The following is a 15423-nucleotide window of genomic DNA, read 5'->3' on the forward strand; positions in this document are numbered from 1 at the left end:
CTCTCTCTCTCCCCCGAGCAGAAAGGTTCCCAGGTCTGCAGGGCGGTGGGGAGGCAGAGGGGCACAGCCTAGCCCCGCTCCTGTCCCCTCCCGCCACCAGCCAGGGCCCCTGAGCCATGCAGCTGCCAGCTTCTGCTGACGCCGTGTTCTGCTTGATTAGGGCCCTGGTGCCACCGCAGCCAGAATCACGAGGGATTCTGTGACGCCCCGGAGCCCTGGGCACCTGGATGCCACAGAGCCAGCCTGTCAGCGAGACTGCTCCCTGCTACCAGCACTGGACCTGGAGGTGACAGAGGCAAGAGGCATCTATCTCAAGAGACATGACTCCCTAACGGCTGGCCCCGAGTGTGGCTGTGTCGTTGCATGGAACCCAATGAGGGCCTGGGTCCTGACTGAGTGGGACCCCCAACGGGGCCCAGCAGGATAGAGGAGTGCCAACTTCCCTCACTCCCCTGTTAGAGTCCCATGCACAGGGTCAGTAAGATACTGTCTCATCAGCATCTAATACGTGGCAGCTGTCACTGCTACTTCTGATCATCATCATCATCATATGCACGTCCCAGCATCTCACTGCCCTGAAGGCCCAGACTCTGTTTCTCACTGTAACCTCTCTGCAATCAGGAGGAAGCTTACAGTGGGTGGAGCGTTGGCCTCAGGGGCAGCATTCTTTCTGGCACAGTGATAAGTAAAACAATAATGTGTTCACGACGGATGGCATCTCAGAGGAGTAAGTCACAGCATTCGCACCCTCTGGCTGCCCCAATCATGGTCCTTCAGCCCGTGTGTCCTGCTTCTCTCATTCTGTAGCATCTAGCCCGTAGCAGGGGCTCAGGGCTCAGTGAAACTCTGCTGGACAGACCAATCCCTCCATCCTTGCTGGTACCCTCCGATAAACAGTTCACAGCAAAGGTGCCCCCTTCTGTGTCAAGCCCACATATACACATCTCCTAGGCAACGTCCCCTGAGGCTCCCTGCAGGGCCCCAGAGTTTCCCAGAATGCTCCAGAAAGGCAGAGGCCACTCTCCCCTGGAACCAGAGAGCTGGCAGGCCACCAGTGCAGAACCCCCCAAGGAGTTCCAGACTGTGGGCCTGGCTGGGGTGAAGCCACCAGGAGGTGGATTTGGCACAAGTTCCAAAAGACCCACATGGTTCAGGGAAGCCAGGGAGGGGGGACACTTCTCCTGCCACCCAGAGAAATGCTTTCTACATATGAGTGCTGAGAAGGTCCGCCCAACGTGCTCGGAACAATCTCACCAAACGGGGTGGGGAGGGTTAGGAACTCCAGAGCAGAGTTTGGTGAGAAGTTTCCAGAGTGTGTTCCAAGCATGCTCAGCTGAGCTCCCGCAGGCTGCAGGCCAGATGCTGGGCTCCTGGGGGGTCCTCTGCTGAGGGCGGGCGGGGACACAGCTCTGGCCGCCTGACAATTATGACATCAAAATGCAGGCACCCAGAAAGTCACCAGGAAGGGGCTGCTCTCAGACCCACTGCCCCAGAGCAGCTGCTGGGGTGGAGAAACCTCTGGCCAAGCATGAATCCTGCCCCTGACACTGCCAGCCATGTGGCTCTGGGCAAGTCACTTCCCTTCTTTGGGCCTCTGGGGCCTTGGTTTTCAGATGGGGATAGTCTGGATGAGAACGACTTTGAGATACTGCTGGAGGGAGGTATATCACTGCGACGATAGGGCCGATCCGTCAGAAAGACAAAGTGATCGTAAATGTGCTGGAGCCCCAAAATTCATAAAGGAACAAAAATTGACAAAATTAAAGGGAGAAAGAGACAAATCCAAGCCGTACTGGATACTAACACCCCTCCCTCAGAGGGTCTGGGGGAGCATGTGTGTACACAGCTGCGAGCATGTGCACACACACGTGAGAGAGCCAGGGCTAATGTGTGCATGTGCGTGCGGTAAGAGGACAGGATGTTAGCAAGAGGGTTTGGGAATGCACATGAGAGAAGGTGAGTGTGTGGGTGTTGGGGCGATGTGGGTGCATCTGGAGGGGACCAGGGGATGTTAGAGGAAGAAGCAACCCCCCCCCCCCACAGCCACCCCTAGCAACCTGCTGGCCTTCTGATTCAACTGGCCTTCAGAGAAGCCCATCTCCTCCACCCGCTGTCCTCAGGACCTGCCCTGAAGCCAGTCCTTAACCTGCAGAGAAAGGTCCTGCTCGTCCCAGTCACTTGGCAAGTGATGGGTAACCGGCAAGCGAGGGCCAGTGTCTGGCCGTCAATGGAAAGGAACTGGCAATCACATAGCATGGGAGATCACAAAACCAGGCCCACTACTGCCCTATCCATTTTTGCAAAGGCAAGAAGAGCTCTTGCAACTTCAAGAAGAGGAGGAAGGTGTGGGGTGAGGGGAAGTAGGAAGGTCAGGCCACCAAACAAGCCTCCTGTTCACACACAGCACAAGAAGGTGGGGGGAGAGGCCTCTGACACTGCCACCCCAGCCCTGGGCCTGGTTTATCTGCACACCAGGGCTGAGGGCACTGAGGCCAGGAGCCATCTTTCGTGCCAGGCTGGGGACATACAGGTCCTCTGGCAAACCCTCAGCTCCCGCACGAGAGGGGATCCTGCATCAGAAAGACAGCCCCTCTGCTCCACAACAAGACTCAGGTAATGGACCCAAGGAACAGGCTGGGCTGCTTCCTGCTGGGCTGGTGGCCCAGGGACGTCCAGCCCACTTCACCCTGTCCCTCCCAGGGGCCCCCAGACCAGGCTGGCAAGTCCCTTGGTGCTTGATGGAAGCAACCCTGTGAAAAGAGCGCTCTGCACTCTCCAGGTCTTCCTCTGCACGCTCCAGGCCTTCGTCGGCCAACGGCCCAGGATGTCGCATAATTGCACAGAGGTAAGAACAGCACAGGACCCCCTCCCTCTGGAAGGGAAGATGACAAGCCTGGAGAAATCGATCTGCTCAAAGGAATCAGATTAAAGGAGCTGGTGCTACAGCCAAGGGCAAGCCAGGCCCTCAGCCTGTCCGAGCCTCAGATGCCGGAAGGCTCCTCCCAGCCTCCCTCGTCTCAGAGTGGCCTCTGGGCCGTGGTCACTGGGACCCCCCTGTACCTTCTGGCCCTGCTATGCCCGGGAGTGTGGAAGGCCCACACCGGCCTCCCACCTGCCTGTGTCACTGGCCCATCAGAACCCACACAAGCCTCTTAATCCCCATCTGTGAACCCTCTCGCCTGGAAGCGGGGAGACGAGGTTTACGGGTCTGGGACGGCCTATAAAACGCTGTTGCGGTGTGTCATTGCCCTGACCCTCCTCGTCTGAGCCCCATTCTGGAAGCTGGTCCCAGAGTCCAACTGCAGCCTCCTTGTGTGGCTAAAGCAGGGTGGGGCCAGACACAGGCCAGGTCCCTGCCAACCCCACACCATCTCCAGGAAGTGCTACTTAACCCGGCAGGGGGAAAGACCCAGGCCCTGGAGCTAGACCACCCTGGTCTCACTGGTGGCCCAGCTCTGCCATTTACTGTTAGTGATGCAATCCCCAGCTCCCAGATTTATGAGGCTCAGCCTCGTCATCTGAGAAAGAGGACTCATGCCACCTCCCCGGTCAGGGGAAGGACAGGCAGCCTGGTGGGGAGGCTGGCATCTTAGCCAAGGTCACCCAGTGAGCTGGTGGCAGAGTGGAGCCAGTGACAGGACCTGCTGGGGTCCTGGGCTGATGGCCTATCAGTGGGCGGCTGCAGGAAATGGAGCCCAGAGGGTCGGTAGAACCCACAAGGCAGAGGTGAACTGAACTCAACACATGGCCACCTTCCATCTGCTCCAAGTTTTCCAACATGAAGCACATAAAATCCTTAATGTAAAATACAAAACCATCTGAAAATACCTGTAAAGCATTAAAGTGATTCCTAGAGTATAATCAATCGACGGGCAACATCCAAATAATACATTAGGAGAATAAAATATGAACATTTTAAAAATGACATTACTGCCATATAAATCCCCAAAAGTGAAGATTTCCCTAGAGTCACCATTTATTTAAATCCTGACCATTTGTAGAACCCTCATCATTGACCCCTCCTCCAGGCAGCCTTCCCTGACTCCCATTCCTCCCCCCGGCCAGGTCCTCACTGGGCCCTCAGCTGTCCTTGCACCAAACCACACACCATATCCACCAACTGTTATCCCCCATGTGGCGGCATCCTGGGGGAGTGGGGCACACCAGTTAAGCGTCTGGACGCTGGAGCCAGATGGCCCAGTTCAAATCTCAGCTCCATACTTACTAGCTGCATGACTTTGGGCAAGTGACTTCCCCTCTCTGTGCCTCAATTTCCTCATTAATAACATTGGAAAACCTACCTCATAAGATGGGTGGAGGGTTACATGAGGCACAACAGGGCGGCGGCTGGCACAGAGCAAGTGCCATCAATGTGCTGCTGCGCGACCATCAGCGTCATCATCATCATCTCCCTACACCTCCCTGTGTCTTCACCAGGACCAGGTCGGTGATCAGAACTTCCATGCCCTTCCCCATCACCAGCTCTGCCCTACAGGAGATACTAACTGGTGAGAAGACATGGCCTCAGTGGGCCCTAACCTTTGAGGGGTCTTCCATGGACTCGCTGCTTCCTCTCCTCTCTTCACTCTCACCCAACAGCCGCCAGGTGGAAACGGTGGTCCCCAGAGGTGGCTGCTCCTGCCCAGGGTCCCAGCATGCCTGCCCCGGCTCACAAGAGCCAAATACTGACCATGACCTTCATGTCATTCACTTGAGGTTGCTGGCATCTCTTGAAGGAAACCCAGTCCAGCAAGGGTTTTCACACAGGGTTCCACAGCAAACAGGCTGGCAGCAGACAGTGACAGCCCGTGGTTGGGGTGGCTGGTGCTGGGGCGGGGAACCTGAGAGCCACTGGACTCAGAGCCAAGCCAGACCTCACTGACCGGGGTCTTCCCCATGTACCCCCTCAACCCCACCCACGGGGCCAGGAAGATGAAACAGCTACAGGTTGGCAGCTGTGCAGGAACTGAGGGGCTCGGCTACTAGTTCAGCATCTGCACCCATTTTACAGATGGAAAACCGAAATGCAGGCAGGGGGAGAGTCTTGCCGAAAGCTATGGTGAGTGCTGGCACCAGAATCCGGGGCTTTTGGTTTCTGAGGCTAGAGGTGGAGCAAGTCAAAAGCCCCAAAAGCAAGTGTAACCCATCCCAATCCTTCACACAGCTCCCCTTATCCCAGAGAGAAGACCAACTCCCATCTTCCAACACCCATTCAATGTCTGGGGACCTAGAATGGGAGGTTTGGCTTAGGTTGGTGAGCTGACATAACAACCCAAGTCCCACTGTGTCGTTAGAACCCCCAGCGGGAAAGCAGGACCCAAAGGGTTAAACACTGGGTGATCAGGTGACCCAGCAATTCCGCTCTGGGGCGTCTACCCAGGAGAAATACGAAAACGTGTCTGCAAGAAAATCTGGCTGCAAGTGTTCCCAGCAGCATCATCCACGAGAGCCAAGGTGGATGCAACCCAAACGTCCATCAACGGAGGCGCGGAGAAACAAAACACGCTCTCTCCACGCGCTGGGATGCTATTCAGCACTACACAGGGGTGAGGGGCAGACCCCAGAAACATGCATGGGGAAAGAAGCCAGGCACAAGAGGCTGTGGGCTGTATGAAATGTCGCCTAGGTAAATCCACAGGGGCAGAGAGGAAATTCGTGCTTGCTGGGACTGAGGGGCTGGGGGGCTGGGGAGGGGCTGCTTCTCTCGGAGGTGAAGGAAAGGCTCTGGAGTAGACAGTGCTGCTGGTTGCACGGCTCTGTAAATGTGAATGAACTCGCTCAATTGTAGACTAAAAGGGTGAATTTTATGGTGTGTGAATTATATCTCAATTGAAAAACAGAGCAAACAAAACCAGTGTCTGTCCAAAGTCAGTGCAAGAGAGGGCCTGCCTGACCAGCTCCGAACACCCCCCTGCCCCGGGCCCTCTGGCACCCCGGCTTCCTCACTGTCAGCTGTCCCGAGGTCCCACCTCAGGCCCCTGACCAGACCATCCACCCTTGGTGCTCAGGCGACGGCCCCAGCCTGCTCACTGCTCCCCGGCCACTCCTCTGACCGCTGACTTGACCCCTCCCTACGCCCCATCTAGTTTACTCACAGAGAAACCTTGAAGCCCAGAACGGTGCCTGGGACATAGTCACTGCTTCGTAAAGACAGATGGAACAAATGAATAGAATCCTTCTAGTGACCACCACAGCTTTCCGGATAAAAATCCCAAACTCCTAGGCTATGTTCCAATGCCTTCCATCACCAATTCTTACTCCAGTGCTGGATTCTTCTGGAAGCTTTAAAATACCAGGGCCACCAGGGTCACCCCTCAGAAATTCCGATTTAATAGGTTGGGGTAGGGCCCAATCACCAGTATTATAAAATTCAAATTGATTCAAACGCACATCTAGGGTGGCTCAGCAGTTGGGCGGCTGCCTTTGGCTCAGATCGTGATCCTGGGATCATCCAGGATCAAGTCCCATATCGGGCTCCCTGCATGGAGCCTGCTTCTTCCTCTGCCTATGTCTCTGCCTCTCTCGAATAAATAAATAAATCTTTAAAAAAAAAAAAAACCCCACATCCAGACACTGCCAACCACTCCCACAGCATCACCTCCTCCCACTTCAAAAACCTATTTAAGGTTCTCCAGCAAACCCCACTCCCCACATCTAGGCCTCTGCACATATGCTTCCCACCAGGAGCACATGAATCCTACACAGACCTGGCTGAGGCCTTTACAGCCTTCAGGGCTCAGCTGAGAGATCACCTCCTCCAGGAAGCCTTCCCAGAACACACCACTTTCCCACCCTCCTGGGAGCTCCCAGCAGACCCCAGCATAGAACTGATTAAACTGCACAACCACGACCAGAGCCTTTCACCAGCACCTCCCAAACTGCTCGAGCACCCGAGGGCAGGGCTTGCCTGATTTCACACCACATCCTCAGAGCACCCGGTGCCCCATAGGCACAGAAACATTTGTTGGTCCAATGGGTAGGATGTGTGGTTCTCCAGGTGTGCTTCCCCAGGGCAGCCCCGGACAAGGGTGGACATGTGAGCAGGGACAAGAGTCAGAACTACAGCTGTGTACCCATCACAGGATCCATAAGAGTGCCAGAGTTTCTTTCTTTCTCCCCTGCATGGAGCCTGCTTCTCCCTCTGCCTGTGTCTCTGCCTCTCTCTCTCTCTCTCTGTCTCTCATGAGTAAATAAATAAATAATTTAAAAAAACTATAATTCTAATTAGCTTGTATTATTGAAAAAATAAATAAACCAGCACGAGTGGCATTAGGCCGTGGGCTTGCTGGTCTTCTGGGTACAGTGTTGCCCCAAAAAAATGATCCATGAGGTATTTCTGACGCTATCAATAGTAAGTTCCAGAGAGCTCTAAGCAGATCTAAGAGAAGGGGCCAGAAAGCTCTGAAGATTCTGGACTCCACCAGAGATGGCTACTCAGCCGCCCTGTCCCTGCGCCTCCCTGCTTCCAGGGAAGGCTGAGTTTGGGGGGCCTTCTGCCTACACTTCCTCTTTCCCAGGTGTCCCCCATCGCCTCCAGGTTTAGGACAAGGCGTGTCTGGAGAGTTTATTCCCCTGAGCAGATGGCTCCCAACCTGCCAAGAATGAGTCCAGCTCTCCCCTCGGAGGAGGTGGCCGGAGCAGGAGAAAGGCCCAAAGCCCAGCCACTTCCCTGCCCTGTCAGGGAGAGGGTGCCCATGTCGGCCCAGCTAGGCGGCCCCCTCCGGCACCTTCCGGAAGGCTCCCCCCATCCACTTGCCTCGCTCAGGTGTCCCGAGAGCCTGGACCCAGGGAGGAGGGCTGCCAGGCCCTCCCTGAAGAGCAGGGAGCCGCGTGGGCGCGGAGAGCCGGGAAACACGGGAAACAGATGTGCGGGCCGGCCTGACAGGCGAGTGATGACAGACGCTCTCTGCAGGCCTCAGATGTCAGCGTGGAGAAAAGAAAGGCGCCTCAGCAGCAACACCTGTCAGGGCTCGGAGGCCACGCTCCAGGGGCCGGGCCGGGTGTCCCCGCAGCGAGGGGCCAGGGTGCGGTTAGGTAAACAGCTGCACGCTCCATTACCCAGAACGCTCCCCGACGATCGCGGGAAGGGGCCGGGACAGCCTGCCCGCCAAGTGGCGAGCGAGGAAAGCCAATCGATCACGCAGCAGACCCATCGGGACGACCAGCAGCGGGAGGGCCCAGCTGAACGCTCCTCACCAGCGTGATGCCATGGGGAGCAAGGACCCGGGGTACCAATTATCAGCAGGCTCCCCCTGGAAAGGGGAGCCAGGGCCGGGACAGCAGAGCCAGCCGGTGGGGGCTGAGTGGGGGGCGGGTTACAGGGCCTCTGGCCCTTGCAAACTAACTCCTGCCCCTCGGCTGCTCCAAGGGTGGGGAAGGCACATGCAGGGGTAATAGCTGGAGCCCCCAGATGGCACAGAAAGGCAAGAGAGAGTAGAAGGTGGTACACAGACACGAGAGCCGGACCCCTAGGTCCTATGTTGGTCCTGCTGTGACCAACTGAGCAACCTTGGGCAAATCACTTGCCCTCTCTGGACTTGCTTTTTCCTCTAAGAAATGGAGACGGTGCCACCTCCCTGGCCAAGGCTGCCGTGAGGATCCAGTAAGGGTGAATATAAGGGAAGCACCTCCAGGTACAGCCTAGAACGCAGAGAACATTCTGTAAAGCCCATCATCATCGTTATCATGTCCCCAGATGCCACCTCCGGCAGCCTGGCCAGCTGTGCCCCCGAGCCCCGAAGGGAGGGACAGCCCATCCCCACCCGCCAGCAGAAAGGTGGGGAGCAGAGGCTGCAGCAGCACAGCCTGTGAGCTCCAACAAGAGACCCAACCCCGAGTTACCAGCACCACGGGGAGAGAGGAAGGGATGGACCTCGTGCCTACTGCGCATCAGCCATCCCCATCGCAAACCTTCCAGAGGAAAGATGGTCTCCACTTCTCAGGTGCAGTGGGGAGGGTTAAGTCTGACCCAAGGTCAGCTCTCAGCACAATGAGGACCCAAACCAGGTCCGAGCCAAGGCCAACCCAGAGTCTCACCCGTGGCTGCACAGAGAGTCCCGTGTGCTGGCACTCCTCCTCAGGAAAGGGGTGCCGGGCCCCAAGAAGGTGGGCTGCAGCCTGCCCCCTCTGGCCCCAATGCAGCCCTGTGCAAGAGGCCAGCTCGGAGACCAGGGACCCAGGACAGGGCACCCTCCAGCAGGCAAGGGTCCGGCTGGACAGAAAAGCCACAAACACGATCCAAACAGAGGGAGTCCCTGACACCTTTCTTCCTTCCTCTTTCTTTCTCTGTGTTCTTTCATAGCATTTAAAGCTGATTCACTAATGAATGAGCATTTACCAGGGACCAACTGAGGCATCATGGGAGGCACGATGGATGAGGTTCCGGAACATGCCGTTCCGGCTCAGTGGTTTCCCGGTGGCTACCTTCCAATGCCCCTGGCCACTCCCCCCCAAATTCGCAAACCACACATCAGAGACAGACAGGACTCAGGAGCCGGGCGTGAGCAGATCCTGGGGCTTCCGCAGGGAGCGCCCACTTGGTTTCCGGCTGCCCGATGCCAGCGCTCGCCCCCTGCGCCCACCCTGGCACCAGGGGAAGCAGCCCCTTCCCGCTCTGTTCACAGCTCTGCGGGGAGCTGTACTCTCTGCGGAGGCCAGGCCCTTCCCTCTGACACGGAAGGCGCTGCACTTGCCACCAGATCCCCAGCCTCTGGAACAGTGCCTGGCTCAGAGTAGGCGCTCCATAAACATTTGTTAAATGAATGGGAGGGAGGAAGGAAGGGCAGGAGGCTGCATTTCCGGCTTTCTACTGCTCATCAGTCAGGCTCTCCTAGGGCAGGAGTGGATGCTTCTCCCTCCCTCTGGCTGCTGGAGCCTGGGAGCAGCTCTGCTGCCCTCCCCCTCCCCACCCCCAGGCCGATGGCCTCACCACCCACCTGGATCGCTGCCACCACCCAACCCAGGGTGGATCTCTTCCCCTCGCATTCTGAGCCTTCTTTCAAGGACTTTTTATCTCTCCCCTGTGCCTTTGACTCCAAAACCACCTCCCGAGCCTGACTCCAAGGCCTCCAGTTCACTGCAACCTCATTCCCCCTTCTCCCCCAGGGGCCCTCCGGGCTCCTCCAGCCTCCATGGCTCTTCTACTGTACCCCACCCTGGAGGGCCCCCCTCCACCGCATCCCACTCATCTCTCAAGGCTACACCTCTGCCAGGTGGTGGATGGAGTGGGGCTCAGGGTGGGAAGACCTGGGTTGAAGACCCACCTCAGCCACTTCTACTGGCTGTGTGACAGGCACCAACGCCACCTGACTTCTCTGAGTCTCAATTCACTTCATAGGTAAAATGAGACTAATGACGCCTCATAGAACCAAATGAAATAACTTGCTTTAGAAATGCTGCAAAAGTAAGAAGCCGGTAAGCCTTCCCAAACTCATGCTGACCCCTTCTGGGCAGACACTAGCTTGCGTTTTCATCCCCACCGGGCTACCCTCCGCTGCCACCTCCCCAGCGGGACTGCTTCCTCAAGCTCCTACCGGTGAGGCCCACACTTGGCATCTCATCAACTCCCGATGAGTGAGCAAATCAACTCGGGAACACTCAGCACGGAGTGGATGTTCTGCAGAGAGCACTCCGACAAACCTCAGAGGAAGTGCTTTAACTCCTCCATGCAGCACCAATCACCCAGCCTGAGACCCACAACCATCCTGCAAACGGAAAGCCTCGCAGAGAAACCAACCTGCATCCTAGAAAAATCTGCCCAACACATCAGGTGGATGGGAGGGTCCCACTGTGTGCCAGGCACTTGACTTTCTGGGGGCAGCTAAATGCCCAGTCTGTTCACATACTTGGCCCTCCAAGGCAGGCGATCTGTATTGCTGCTCCCCAGCCAAGGAAAAGGGCACAGGGAGGGTAAGACACTACCCGTTGGCTGCTCAGGTTAGCAAGAGACAGGGCAAGATTGGAAGCCAGGTCTGTCCTGCTCCAAAGCCAGGCTCACCACCCGGTTTCTGGCCCTTCTGGAAACAGCACTTCCTCAGACTCCCAGCAGCAGACCCCACAGACTGGACTACCACAGGCTGCAAATGAGAAGTCCAGTACCCACGGGGGGGCGGGGGGGGGGGGATGAGACGTGCATCCATTTAGGAGAAGAGGACCACTACCAAAGCCCCCAGTTACATCTCTATGGTCCAAAAGGGACACTGGCAGATTAAGAAAGCCTGAGCAGAGCATGAAGGCATAGGACAAGCACTGGAGGGAAGCGGGACAGTGCGCCCACTTTACAGATGCAACCTTCCCGTGAGAGTGAACGCATAAGCCAGGAATTCCACATACGGGGATTCCATCCTTCCAAATGGATGCAACAATCATTCCTGAACAAGCCCGAGCCACTCTTCCCCATCCACGGGGCCCTCTGCGGGGCCCCTTGCTGGTGGCTCCCACTACAGGCATCTGATTATAATAAACCAGGCCTCCAGGCGATGAGGATTCACGACCCCCCCCCCCCCCCCCCCCCCCCCCCCGTCCTGGAGCCATCATGGTACATGGTGATCCCGACTCACAAACACCTATTTCCCCAGACCCACTGCAGGCAGGTCCTGTCCTGGCCCTTGCAAAGCCTAATCCAAAATTAACTGAGGCCCGTCTGGCTCCTCCCGGGCAGGCAGCGTGAAGGCAGGCGCCTTATAAACAGGGCACACGCCAGCCACCACACACACCCCCCGCCCCTCTGCCGCCCCCCTCCTGCACAGCTGACTTGCAGAGAAGAAAGCCTCTCTTCCCACCAGGGGGAAAGTCTGTTTAGGCCACTGTCCCCCGGGTCCCAAACCCCCACGTCTGAAAATCTGTTTCCATCTGCTGTGAAGCAACCGGAGAGCCTCAGAGGAAAAGTGTGAACTTGGGGGAAAACTGCAGGAGCGAAGCGGTGCCAGCGCCAGCACGGAGAGGAACTGCCACCTCCGCTGCATTTCCAACCGGGTAAGCGCACAGACCTCCCAGTGACCTGCATGGCCGGACTAATTACCAATGTTATCAGGCGGATGACAGACGTGCCCCGAACTTCCTCTGTTTGACGGACTCCGCTGCACACACACTCAAGTTCAGGCCCAAGCCCGATGCGTTCAGCAGTGCCCTGCTCTTCCACAAGCCCGCTCCAGGTGCCCCCAGCTCCACATGCCTCCCAGCTCAGTCAGCACCCCCACCTCGGGCGCCCTCCCCAGGCACCGCCGGCCCGGTGACCCCAGGAGGGAAGCTCCTCCTGGAACAGACCACGCGGAATCAGTACAAACACTTCCCCACCAGGGGAACAGAAAGTAACACGTCTTCCTCTCCTACTCAAATCACCGGAGGCTGAAGAGAAAACCATCACTTACCTTCATCGCCGCTGCCACTGGGGAGCTCCAACCCACGGACCCCTGGCGGGCGAGCCCCGGGCCAGCACACACCAGGGTCCCACACTCCACACAGGCGCCGATGATCAGCTGCCGCCCATCGTCCACCAGCAGGCTGTGGCTTGCTCGCAGGGTATAGAGAAACAAGGGCAGCCGCGCCAGCCGCAGGGCCTTGAGTCCGAGACAGCGCTTCTTCTCCTGCTGGCAAAAGAAGCACACGAACGTCTCCACTTGGTACTGGCGAGACCAGGCGCTGACGGTGTGGTGGGCGCTGCGGGCCTCGTGCTGCAGCCACTGGCCCAGCAGGTCGTGGTAGCAGAGCACACAGGTGGCCACCAGGCCGGTGGAGTCGGCGGGCCTGGCACGGGGGGCGGGCGGGTAAACGGTGAGGAATGGGAAGAAGGGCTCCTTCTCGCCCAGGCGGCTGGAGGGGTTCACGTTGAGCTGGAACTCCTTCCCAGGGCCCAGCTCGGCCCCACAGATGTAGCAGACAGATGCCGGGCTGCCCCGGGCCGGTGCAGGCGGCTCGCAGAGAGCGGGCTCCGAGGCGGAGAAGGCCTGGTGGTACCTGCCCAGGAAGCCCTGCACGGAGGTGATAAGCTCCTCGTTCTGGCAGGCCCGGTACAGGGCCCAGACGTCCTCCAGGACGCTGAAGCACTTGGGGCAGCTCCGGACCTCGCAGCGCTTGTTGGGGCCCCGCGCGTTGGGGGGACAGGGCAGGAGGCTGAGGAAGGGGAAATGCATGGAGCCCCGGGCGCTGCCGTTGAGAATCCTGAAGGCCACGGCCCGGGCGTCCTGGGTACAGTCCTCCCCGCAGAGGTAGCAGGCCTCGGGCAGGGCCCCCGCAGGCGGGCCGTCTTCCCTTGGGAGCCTCCGGCCCTTGGAGGCCATGCCGGGGGCGTGGCTGTTCAGAGGCACGACGTACAGGCGCTGCAGGACGGGCACGTTGGCCAGCTCGAAGCTCTGCCACTGCTGCATGAGGGAGGAGAAGCAGCACGGGCACACCAGGGTGCTGCCTCCCTCGCTGATGGGCTGGGCCCCCGGGGGGGGGCTGTGCAGCCACAGGAAGGGGAAGAAGGGGGCCTGGGCCAGCTTCTCCTGCTTCTGCACGTGGATCTGGTGCTGCGAGGCCGCGGCCAGGGCCGACCCGCAGATGTAGCAGCAGAGGCCCTCGGGTGGCGGGGGCGGGGGCGGGGGCGGGGGCGGGGGCGCCGCCCGGCTCGCCAGCGAGCCCCAGGGGACGCGGCCGCCGCTCTCCTTGTCTCTGGGGCCCGAGAGCGGCTGCTCCTTGCGGTCCTCCTCCTCGCTGGTGATGTTGACGTCGCTGTCCTCCGACATGCAGCAGCTCCCGCGGGCGTCCGCAGCCGGCCTGCTCTCGGGGCCCTTGGGCGCCCTGCCGGGAGGGCCTCCCTGGGCGCCGTCGGCGGGGGCCCCCTGGCCGGGGGCGCCTCGCCACGGGTCCGTGACGCCCCTGAGGACGCTGGCGCGGGCCTCGGGGGCCCAGGGCCGCCCGGCCGCCTTCCGCCGCCGCCGGGGCCCGCTCCGGGGCTCGCTCCGGGGCTCCGCGTCCCCGCGCTGCTTCGGGGGCGGCGCCCCGTCCTCCCGCGCGCCGCCCGGGCCCGCGGGGGGTCCCGGGGGCGGCCCCGGCGCCGGCCTCCACTCCTGGCCGCGGCCCCCGCGAGCGCCGGGCCCCGGGGGACCCCCGTCCCGGCGGGGGCTGGCGGCGTCGCGCGCGGCGGGCTCGCCCTCGGAGAGGGGCTCGGCGTCCGACAGCTCCGACAGCTCCGAGTCCCGCGCCTCGTCGGCCGCGCCGCCCAGCGCGTAGGCCACGTTCCACTCGCGGGGGCCCCCGGCCGCCCCGCGCCGCCCGCCCGCGCCCGCGCCCGCGTCGCACTGGTGCGGCCGCTTGAGCCAGTACATGCGCTTGTCCACCGGCGTGCGGGCGCGCTCGAACGCGGCCCACTGCTCGCCCAGGAAGCAGCGGCACACGGCGCACACCAGCACGCAGCCGTCGGCCGGGCTCAGCTCGCGCGCGCCGGGCGCCGGCTCCTGCTGCTGCAGGAACGGGAAGAAGGGCTGCGCCGCGGCCCCCGCGCCCGCCGCCGGCTGCTTCACCTGCAGCTTCAGCTCCTTGCCGCGCCCGATGCCGCCGCCGCAGATGAAGCAGGAGAGCGGCGCGCCCCCGCCGGCCCCGCCGCCCCCGCCGGCCCCGCCGCCCGCCGCCGCCCGCTCGCCCACGGCTGCCATGAGCCGCTGCTTGCGGGAGAGCGGCGCCGGCCGCCCGCTCATGGCCGCGCCCCCCGCCCCGCCCCGCCCCGCCCGCGCCCCCGCCCGCGCCCCGCGCCCCGCGCCCCGCGCCCGCGCCCTCAGCGCCCGCCGCCGCCGCCGCCGCCGCGCCCAACTTGGGGCATGAGCGCGCCGCGAAGTTTGGCGGCGGGCTGCGGGCGCGGGCGGGGGCGCACGGCCGCTCGCGGGGGCGCCCCCCCGGCCTGCCGAGCCCCCGGCGGCGCCGCGGCGAGCGCGCCCGGAACGCAGCGGCGGCGGCGGCGGCGGCGGCGGCGGCGGCGGGCCCCGGGCGGCTGGAGCGGCGGCCGCATGTGCGAGCTCCGGCGCCTGCCAAAGCGTGGGGTCATTTAATTGGGGAGGAGGGGGCGGGGCGGGGGCGGCGCGCGGAGGGCGGGGCGGGGCGGGGGCGGGGAATCCCTCCCCCGCGCGCCCGCCCGCCTGCCCGCCCGCCGCGGCGCCCGCCCCGCCCCGCCCCCCCCCGCGGGCCTCCCTCCCTCCCCCTCCCCCTCCCCCCTCCCCTCCCCTCCCCTCCCCTCCCCCTCCCCGCCGCCCGGGCTGCGCACAATGGCTCGCCGGCTCCTCCATCTATTCCGCGTCCCGCCCGGAGTCGCGCGCCCCGATTCACGGCCCCGATTACGGGCTCTCTGCGGCGCGCCGGCTCGGGCCGCCTCGAGGGTCCCCGAGGGGACCCGCGGAGCCCCGTCGGCGGCCCCAGCTGCGCTTTAAGTAAAGGGCAAGCAGGACGCGGGGG

The 15423-nt window shown here is 61.2% G+C and overlaps 1 protein-coding gene across 10 annotated transcripts in view; it reads right to left on the reverse strand.

Annotated features, from left to right (window-relative positions):
* GSE1 (Gse1 coiled-coil protein) overlaps positions 1 to 13916 on the reverse strand; it is a 414721-nt gene extending 400805 nt beyond the window's left edge. For 8 of the 10 annotated variants that reach the window (XM_072731390.1, XM_026004936.2, XM_072731388.1 and 5 more), the window contains exon 1: positions 12369 to 13916. In XM_072731390.1, coding sequence (XP_072587491.1) covers positions 12369 to 13724 — 1356 coding nt within the window. In that variant the 5' untranslated portion in view covers positions 13725 to 13916. The remainder of the gene's footprint in view (positions 1 to 12368) is intronic. The other 2 variants (XM_072731389.1, XM_026004935.2) reach the window with 1 other exon arrangement.
* Positions 13917 to 15423: the final 1507 nt, after the last annotated feature.

The sequence above is a fragment of the Vulpes vulpes genome, chromosome 12 (genome assembly GCF_048418805.1).
Source record: "Vulpes vulpes isolate BD-2025 chromosome 12, VulVul3, whole genome shotgun sequence".
Classification (NCBI taxonomy): Eukaryota; Metazoa; Chordata; class Mammalia; order Carnivora; family Canidae; genus Vulpes; species Vulpes vulpes.